This window comes from Cherax quadricarinatus, chromosome 52, assembly GCF_038502225.1.
Source record: "Cherax quadricarinatus isolate ZL_2023a chromosome 52, ASM3850222v1, whole genome shotgun sequence".
NCBI classification, from domain to species: Eukaryota; Metazoa; Arthropoda; class Malacostraca; order Decapoda; family Parastacidae; genus Cherax; species Cherax quadricarinatus.
In genome coordinates, this window is record NC_091343.1 from 25,533,691 (window position 1) to 25,543,690 (window position 10,000).

Sequence of the window (10,000 nt, forward strand, 5' to 3'; positions counted from 1 at the left end):
GTGACAGAAGTAAGACAAGAGAGAGAGGGTTGGATCGACTGCGTATTTTTGGACTGCAAGAAGGCCTTCGACACAGTTCCTCACAAGAGGTTACTGCAAAAGCTAGAGGACCAGGCACACATAACAGGAAAGGCACTGCAATGGATAAGAGAATATCTGACAGGGAGGCAACAACGAGTCATGGTACGCGACGAGGTGTCAGAGTGGGCGCCTGTGACAAGCAGGGTTCCACAGGGGTCAGTCCTAGGACCTGTGCTGTTCTTGGTATACGTGAACGACATAACGGAAGGGATAGACTCAGAAGTGTCCTTGTTTGCATATGATGTGAAGTTAATGAGAAGAATCGAATCGGACGAGGATCAGGCAGGACTACAAAGAGACCTGGACAGGCTACAAGCCTGGTCCAGCAACTGGCTCCTTGAATTTAACCCTGCCAAATGCAAAGTCATGAAGATTGGGGAAGGGCAAAGAAGACCGCAGACACAATATAGTTTAGATGGCCAAAGACTGCAAACCTCACTCAAGGAAAAAGATCTGGGGGTGAGTATAACACCGAGCATATCTCCTGAGGCGCACATCAATCAGATAACTGCTGCAGCATACGGGCGCCTGGCAAACCTACGGATAGCGTTCCGATACCTCAGTAAGGATTCGTTTAAGACTCTGTACACCATCTACGTCAGGCCCATACTGGAGTATGCAGCACCAGTTTGGAATCCACACCTAGTCAAGCACGTCGAGAAATTAGAGAAAGTGCAAAGGTTTGCAACAAGACTAGTCCCAGAGCTACGGGGATTGTCCTATGAAGAAAGGTTGAGGGAAATCGGCCTGACGACACTGGAGGCCAGGAGGGTCAGGGGAGACATGATAACGACATATAAAATACTGCGCGGAATAGACGAGGTGGACAAAGACGGGATGTTCCAGAGATGGGACACAGACACAAGAGGTCACAATTGGAAGTTGAAGACTCAGATGAATCAAAGGGATGTTAGGAAGTATTTCTTCAGTCATAGAGTAGTCAGGCCATGGAATAGCCTAGAAAGTGATGTGGTGGAGGCAGGAACCATACATAGTTTTAAGGCGAGGTATGATAGACCTCATGGGGCAGGGAGAGAGAGGACCTAGTAGCAATCAGCGAAGAGGCGGGGCCAGGAGCTGTGACTCGACCCCTTCAACCACAAATAGGTGAGTACAAATAGGTGAGTACACACACACCTGTCACCAGCGGGGTCCCACAGGGGTCAGTCCTAGGACCAGTGCTGTTTCTGGTATTTGTGAACGACATGGCGGAAGGAATAAACTCCGAGGTGTCCCTGTTTGCAGATGACGTGAAGTTGATGAGAAGAGTTCATTCGATCGAAGACCAGGCAGAAATACAAAGGGATCTGGACAGGCTGCAGACCTGGTCCAGCAACTGGCTCCTGGAGTTCAATCCCACCAAGTGCAAAGTCATGAGGATTGGGGAAGGGCAAAGAAGACCGCAGACGGAGTACAGTCTAGGGGGGCCAGAGACTACAAACATCACTCAAGGAAAAAGATCTTGGGGTGAGTATAACACCAGGCACATCTCCTGAAGCGCACATCAACCAAATAACTGCCGCAGCATATGGGCGCCTGGCAAACCTCAGAACAGCATTCCGACATCTTAATAAGGAATCGTTCAGGACCCTGTACACCGTGTACGTTAGGCCCATATTGGAGTATGCGGCACCAGTTTGGAACCCACACCTAGCCAAGCATGTAAAGAAACTAGAGAAAGTGCAAAGGTTTGCAACAAAACTAGTCTCAGAGTTAAGAGGTATGTCCTATGAGGAAAGGTTAAGGGAAATCAACCTGACGACACTGGAGGACAGGAGAGATAGGGGGGACATGATAACGACTTACAAAATACTGAGAGGAATTGACAAGGTGGACAAAGACAGGATGTTCCAGAGACTGGACACAGCAACAAGGGGACACAGTTGGAAGCTGAAGACACAGATGAATCAAAGGGATGTTAGGAAGTATTTCTTCAGCCACAGAGTAGTCAGGAAGTGGAATAGTTTGGGAAGCGATGTAGTGGAGGCAGGATCCATACATAGCTTTAAGCAGAGGTACGATAAAGCTCATGGTTCAGGGAGAGTGACCTAGTAGCGACCAGTGTAGAGGCGGGATCAGGAACTTGGACTCGACCCCTGCAACCTCAACTAGGTGAGTACACTGTAGCCAAGTGGCTTTGACAACCAGTAACTAATACAACAGACCAAGCATTAAGTAATAACATTATCATCTCAAAGAAATTAAGTTATTTAATATTTAACCTTCCTGTCTTATTTAATATCCATTCTGCAATGAGCATTCCCTTATATATAGAATGTAGTCATAATCAGTATAAAATTAAAATAAAAAATATAGGAAAAGTTTCGGTATCGGCCGAAAATTGGGTATCGGTATCGACAAATTTTGGTATCGTCCCATCGCTTGTACTGACCAAAAACAAATATCGATGTAGCATCTACGAATACTTTCATGTAGAAATGTGTGTTATAATTAGTTAAATATACAATACTATGACACTTAAAAGAACGAGGTAAATCACACCACAAGAAATTTTAATAGCGAGATAAAATATTTATAGAAAAGTAGGAGAGAAATGTACTGGCTGCTTCACCATGGCCTCGGATACTAACGAGAGCACATTAAATCCCAAACACACACACATTATAACATTACAAAGATACAGACGATTGTAATAAATATTTTCTATAGGGGGCATCTTGCTACAACTTGCTACACCAAGGACAAGCCATATTTTATCTGTTCATGTTAATACATAACTACATATATTTTGCTGCTTTTAAAGATTAAATAAAAATCGAAAACCTTATACGGTTTGAAACATCGTTTTACTCGGTCTATTCAATTTAAAACATTTAGGATTGTTAGATGAGAGGCAGTGAGGGTACCTCTGCGTGTGGTCAAGCCTAGGATTGTTAGATGAGAGGGATAACTGCGTGTGGTCAAGCCTAGGATTGTTAGATGAGAGGGATAACTGCGTGTGATCAAGCCTAGGATTGTTAGACGAGAGGGATAACTCTGCGTGTGATCAAGCCTAGGATTGTTAGATGAGAGGTAGAGAGGGATAACTCTGCGTGTGATCAAGCCTAGGACTGTTAGATGAGAGGTAGAGAGGGATAACTCTGCGTGTGGTCAAACCTAGAACTGTTAGATGAGAGGGATAACTCTGCGTGTGTTCAAACCTAGGATTGTTAGATGAGAGGTAGAGAGGGATAACTTTCCTTCGATCATGACTGAAATGATTATATCATTGTCATCGACATTTATATAAGTGTTACCCAAGTTATGTTTACTATTTATAGGGAAGCGGTAAACCTGTAGAGAACAGACAACTCCTACGAAATGATAGTTAATCTGATTTGATCCGAGGATGGGGAAAATGGCTTAAATTCTTTTAGATCATATTCCATAAGCAGAATCAAAGCATTCGCTTTGAAGGGAGAGAGAAAAAAAAAACACATTTCAGCCGGATTATGCAAAAGCGTAATTTACTTGAATTAGACAAAGGCTCTGCAAGGGGCCCTTAATAATCTGTTTTTATTTCTCATGGTTTTCTAATTATACTCTAAAAAACAGGTGATAGTGTTGAAGTCGTTTCATTGTACCAGAATTATGGAATAACATAATCTCTATAAATATTTTTTATTAGATCGTTGATTCCAACATATATTCTCATAACTTTGGTTTTTGCATTATTTTTGTTTCACGTACGTGGTCCTTGTCCTATGACCTTATCGTTACTGCTGACCTGCTCAACGTCCTGCTGGCCTGTTCGATGTTCTACTGGCCTGCTAAATGTCCTACTGACCTGCTCACCATCCTGCTGGTGAAGAACAACAAGAAGAAGAAGACGGGGAGGAAGAGCATAAATACGCTAGGTCGTCGCCGGCGTCGGGCTAGATCCACCATCACTCTGGCTCACTTCGTCGCCACCCCCGCCAACAGGACCTCCCACCACGGTACCTAACTCTCCTCGCCTTTGCTCTCTTTACCTGTGATACTCAAAAGAAAAATTGCTACATAATGTAAAATACTGCGGGAGCTTTGAGGAGTATGTATGTGTATGTGTGTATGTGTGTGTGTGTGTGTGTGTGTGTGTGTGTGTGTGTGTGTGTGTGTGTGTGTGTGTGTGTGTGTGTGTGTGTGTGTGTGTGTGTGTGTGTGTGTGTGTAAATTAAACAAAATTTAAAAACTCACTTCTAACATTATTTTTTCCCTTTTCCATTTCCTTGTTATTGATCTTTCCCTCTCCTTTCCCTTTCCCTCTCTTCGCTGCTTTTCTTTCTGTTCCATCCTCTTTTATTTCCTGGCATCCCTATGCTTCGCCCATGCTCTCGGAATGAGTTCAGGGTCATGGGGTAGTGGGCAGGTGCACGAGGAATGGATGCCTGCCGCCTGGATGGACAAGCTGGGCCTCAATCGCAAGTATCCTCTGAGTGGTGGCGCTGTCACTGTGAAAGAAGCTGGGCTTTATTATCTCTACGCTCAGGTCAGTAACCTTGTGTCTTCACCCTGAATCTTCACTATAGTTTATACTTATAGAAAATTACAAATTCGTGAGGTATTTATTATAATTCTATTAAAAAACAAGTGTTAATTGAACCAGTGGTGGGGGTTACTCTGAGTACAAAACTGAAGTCAGAGTTGAGCATTAAATTATTTTATATAAAAGTAAAAGATTGAGCATGTTTAAAAGGCGAGTCATGGGACTAGAGGCGTCAAAAGATATTTGAAGGTATTTAGGGTATTTTGGTGTTGCTGAATTTGAAAATGTCAGCAAGTTTTACAAACTGGTTCTGGTTTGAGATATTGCATACCTACCCTCAATTAACAAAGAACAGCCATAACGCGTTTATATGTATATTTAGTGACAATTCATATATATAGATTTGTATAAACCTCTATTTTGTTAGGTAAAAGGACACAAGAGCAACTAATGTGACATTTTATTGTGGCAACGTTTCACTCTCCAGGAGCAAAACGTTGCCACAATAAAATGTGACATTAATTGCACTTGTCCTTTTACTTAACATATTGTCGGTAATTCTACCGACTTAACATATTGTCGGTAATTCTTGAACTCAACGCATTTTGCTACATTTGTGGCGAATACTCTATGCAAAAACAAAGAATAACATCAAAGATTTTGTAAAACGAACACACACACACACACACACACACACACACACACACACACACACACACACACACACACACACACACACACACACACACACACACACATATATATATATATATATATATATATATATATATATAATGTGTGTGTGTGTACACGACATCCTGTGGACGGTAATGTAAGAAAATAGCCGGGGAATTAGTACCTCTTTGTGACGCTGACGGTGATGCTTTCATAATGGCAGACTGGTGACTGGGAGCAGCTCCTGTGGAACACAGCGGTGTGTTGCTAGTTACCAGGATGATATTTGCTTTAGAAAAGAATTTTCATGCGGTGACATCACGCGAGTCGTGAGCTCACCATCCGCTAAAGAAGCATACGTTAAATACATGTTATTATGATTACTGTGTGTATATATGTGTGTGAGAGAGAGAGTATTATAATCAAAATTAAGCGTTAAACCCACAAGGTTCATACAGCAGAGAAAGCGTGCATGCGTGCCTTTACAAATGTTCTCACAAACTTAATTACATTTGTGTAATAAAATTTCACACACACACACACACACACACACACACACACACACACACACACACACACACACACACGCACACAGGAGCTGTGACTCGATCCCTGCAACCACAAATAGGTAATGACAAACATCAGTAGAGAGTATTAAGACGGTATAAACCACCTTGAAAGCCTCTAGACTTCTAGAGACTCCAATAAATTAGTCAAGGAATATTTTTAAATCTCTCACATATTTAAAAAATCATATAGGAATAACAAAATAAGGGTTACAATAAGTCATAAAGAATCGCTATATATATATATATATATATATATATATATATATATATATATATATATATATATATATATATATATATATATATATATATATATATATATATGTATATATATATATATATATATATATATATATATATATATATATATATATATATATATATATATATACATATATATATATATAAATATATATATATAAATATATATATATGAATATATATATATATATATATATATATATATATATATATATATATATATATATATATATATATATATATATATATATATATATATATATATATACATATATATATATATATATGCACAGGGATTATATAGCACCTGAGAATTATGAAATGATCAGACTATCTATAATTCTTTGGACCAAGAGCTATTCACTAGCATCATGGTATCCTCTTTAAGGAGAGGTAAGGTAATACAGATCATAAGAGCAATAGGTAACAAGTCTCGTGGTAGACGAAATATTCAGATGAGCAAATATAACGATTAAGATCCCTTAAGGATTCATTCTTGAGATAATTCCGTTCTTAGCGTGAGTAAATTAGCTACGAGGATGTAAAAATACTATCCATCAATTCAAGCAGATGATGTAAAACACGAGTAAATTACGGATGAAGGTTGCAAAAAAATCAAGAATATGTCTCTGGAAGGCTCATATTTACTTTCCCTTCCAACTTTAACACCCTAATCTCTTCCAACCAACACAAACCACATCTCGATCACTTTGATCTCACTCTCCCAACAAAGCCCATCCAACTAGCAAAATTGCTCGTAAACATTCCTACTTACCTATACCTACCCAGAAATACGCGTGCACCATCACAATCGCCTGCCCAAACTATTTTAGATTCATGGTACTATAAAGCGTTGAAAATATCGAACAATTAGGAATGATTAAACAGCGTGACAGAAAAGATAACGGGAAGCATGAGACTAGTAGTTACAACCATTTACAACCTTCTCCACACCAAATAATTGGTGACTCAGCCAAAAATAAAAATAAAAAATCAGTAATAGGAATAATGGAAAGATCAGCACGATTTTCAGACTATAATAACCATGAAATAAACTGGGTGCTGAGAGATATGTTGGATGACCTTAAGCCTGGATGACTATGAAAACTTTAATTAAGGCTGGGCGTTGTAAAAGTAGGATGAACAAGCGAGTGAATTACCTCACTGCTGTGTTCAGATATTATTATTGCACTATTATCAGGGCGAGCACTAAACTCGTTGGGGTTCTATAGCACGTGGAAAATGGAAGGCAATCAGGTTCGATCAAAGGGAAGGGGAGGCCAGGTACACCCTCCCTGGATCAAGACTTCCTCACCAGCATCAAAGGGTATTTAGGTTATATAGTGTTCACTTTGTACCGACAGAACCCGAGTTCAATTTCGAAGTGAGACAAGACTTAGGGGAAGGTCTCCTTACACCCGTTGTCACCGGCATCCCGAGGTGTATGCTTTTGTACCTTAGAGAGAACTGGGCTTTGAAACGAACTGAGGTAGAAAAGAGCCTATAAAGTGACCTAGAACTGGCTGTTTTCATATACCACTAATCTTTTGTCCTCTCATGTCCTATTTACCTTCCTCTGACTGCCCTTCCACTCTTGACAGTGTGCTTGTCCGTATACTTAATTATCCACATGGGTATAGCTCCTCATGTAATACAACACTACATTTCACAAAACCTATTTATAAGTGTGAGTGTGAAAGTGCATGTTTGTGGCCATGCATGTTTACTTGATAACTGTTGAGACAGGGTGGCTGAGTCGGCGTGACCTTGTCTCTCACTTACACATTCTCACCGTTTATCAACTCTTCTCTAATTTGGAGGCCTGTAAGAACACCTTCCCCCATCCATCACCGGGCCCCTTAACCCTCACCCAGACCCCCCAACTAACATACTCCAACACGCTGCCTGACTCACATTCACACACACACTCACTCACATACATATATTTTCAGTTATTAGGTATCCCTGAAGGGCAACCTTCAGGTGGCTGCCTGTAGTTCGTTTTTCTCCCATTATTATTATAATCAAAAAGAAGCGCTAAGCCACAAGGACTATACAGCGTTTTTCTCCCAGCTTTTCGATATTATTTCACTCGTAACCCGAGAACGCCTTCATCCGATCGGCTTCAAATTTTAAACTCTTGTATACAGTAACAAGGGTCAAATTCAGTGAACATTTGGCCTGTGTATGTGCCCTATCACTAACGTTGTTAAACACATTCTCAGTGTCCTGGAATGTGTGAAACACTGATTCCCTTCAAATCATCACATTCAAAATATATGACTCTAACTTTTACGAATGGCTTCAATATTTAATGGTTGCTGCGTATTACGGCCAGTATGTTATTATTATAATCAAAAGTAAGCACTAAACCATACGGCCGGTATAATACCCATTTATTTTAGTTTACGTGTGGGTAAATTTGTTAGCGCCGTTAATTTCTTTTTAAAACTTTAAATCGTTTGATTTTTATCGTACTGGATAATCCTCCCCTTCCTTGGATCAAATCTGAATGACGCCCATCTCATAGGCGTTATTTGACACTTATGGGTTTAGTGCTTTCGATATTTAAAATAAAACAGTTGTGAATGATAACAGTAATTAATGACTTGTGCATCGTATGAAATGACTGAAACTTTTTATTTGGATATTGCCTGTGTAAGTGCAAATTTTGTTGGTTTCTGTGCACTAATTGGATATTGCCTTTCCCGATCAGCTTTAAACTTTGTGCTGAGGTGCTTTTCTCTGAAGAAACTTCTCCTTGGGCACCTCAGCTGGTGCCTCAGATGGTGCCTCAAATGGTTGTCTTGCAGGTTATAGCATCTCACCGGGTTGCTTTACTTTCAGATGTTCTACGAGTCTGGTCGCTTCGGTACTGGTTTTCAGGTGCTGGTTGATGGCATCCCTATCATGGAGTGTTCCCTTGCAACCACTCAACCCTCTCACTCCTGCTACACCGCCGGAGCCACCTACCTCCCTAGGGTAAGTATCAGCCTACCTTCCCAGGGCAAATTCCTGCCTCGCTCTCTAGGATAAGTTATCCCACCCACCTACCTACCTACTTTTCTAGTGTCTTTCTACTTTGCCAGTGTATCTCGCTGCCTACCTACACAGGGCAAGCTTCCCAAGATTATTCCTTTGGTTACCTTACCTCAGAGGAGTTGCCAATTGCGTGTCATCCCTATGACATGTTAACCATATTTAACTTGATATATGTTGTTTTTATACCTTAACTTACTAAGTTTAAGTCTTGAATTTACAGGTCTATGTTCTTAGAACAGTATCCTGAAATATTGCTTGCAACTTGATTCTTCCCATGATAGCCATTTCTATTTTGTCACTGTTGATTTTACGATTTTTTTTATCTCTCCTTAGTAAATGGTCTTAGCTCTATTTCATGTATATTCACATACGATTTATCATTTATCTTTTAAAATCCACATACCATAGTACTAAGCTGCATGTTTACACAGGACGCCAACGTGTATCTTCGGGACCTGGAGCATTATACGACGCCAGTGCAAAAGCCAGAGAACTGCTTCTTCGGCTTCCTGAAGCTGATGGATGCCCCGGACACTGCCGAACAGCTGCTGCTGGGATGAGCTGCTCAAGGAAACGCGAGAGAGAGAAGGGTGGTGGGAGGAAGTCGAGGGAAGACAGACATTCTTTTTTATGCCTCCTGTACACTAGATATCTATTGTGATTGAATGCCTATAAAATAGTTAAGGGAAATACAACTGGAAATAAGCAATAATAATTTTAAAAGTTTCACCGATACAGTGAAAAAGAAGGAAGGATTTTTGTAATATTTACAAGGAACTTTGGGAAAGAAGGTTGTCATATCAAGGGTTAAGATGCTAAAAGTCTGGTGGGAGAGCACAAATATCGGGTTCTGAAAGACCTAATTGTTTAACGAAAAGTTTGCTTGTGAAATTAGCCAACCCCTTGC

General features: G+C 40.3%; 1 protein-coding gene across 6 annotated transcripts in view; it reads left to right on the top strand.

Annotated features, from left to right (window-relative positions):
- Nucleotides 1–10,000, top strand: part of egr (TNF superfamily member 12 eiger) — a 225,431-nt gene that overhangs the window by 215,065 nt on the left and 366 nt on the right. For 5 of the 6 annotated variants that reach the window (XM_070096196.1, XM_070096193.1, XM_070096197.1 and 2 more), the window contains 4 exons: nucleotides 3,893–4,019; nucleotides 4,410–4,549; nucleotides 8,899–9,033; nucleotides 9,525–10,000. The exon at nucleotides 9,525–10,000 is cut by the window's right edge and continues 366 nt beyond it. In XM_070096196.1, the coding sequence (XP_069952297.1) occupies nucleotides 3,893–4,019; nucleotides 4,410–4,549; nucleotides 8,899–9,033; nucleotides 9,525–9,653 (531 nt within the window). In that variant the 3' untranslated portion in view covers nucleotides 9,654–10,000. The remainder of the gene's footprint in view (nucleotides 1–3,892; nucleotides 4,020–4,409; nucleotides 4,550–8,898; nucleotides 9,034–9,524) is intronic. The other variant, XM_070096194.1, reaches the window with a different exon arrangement.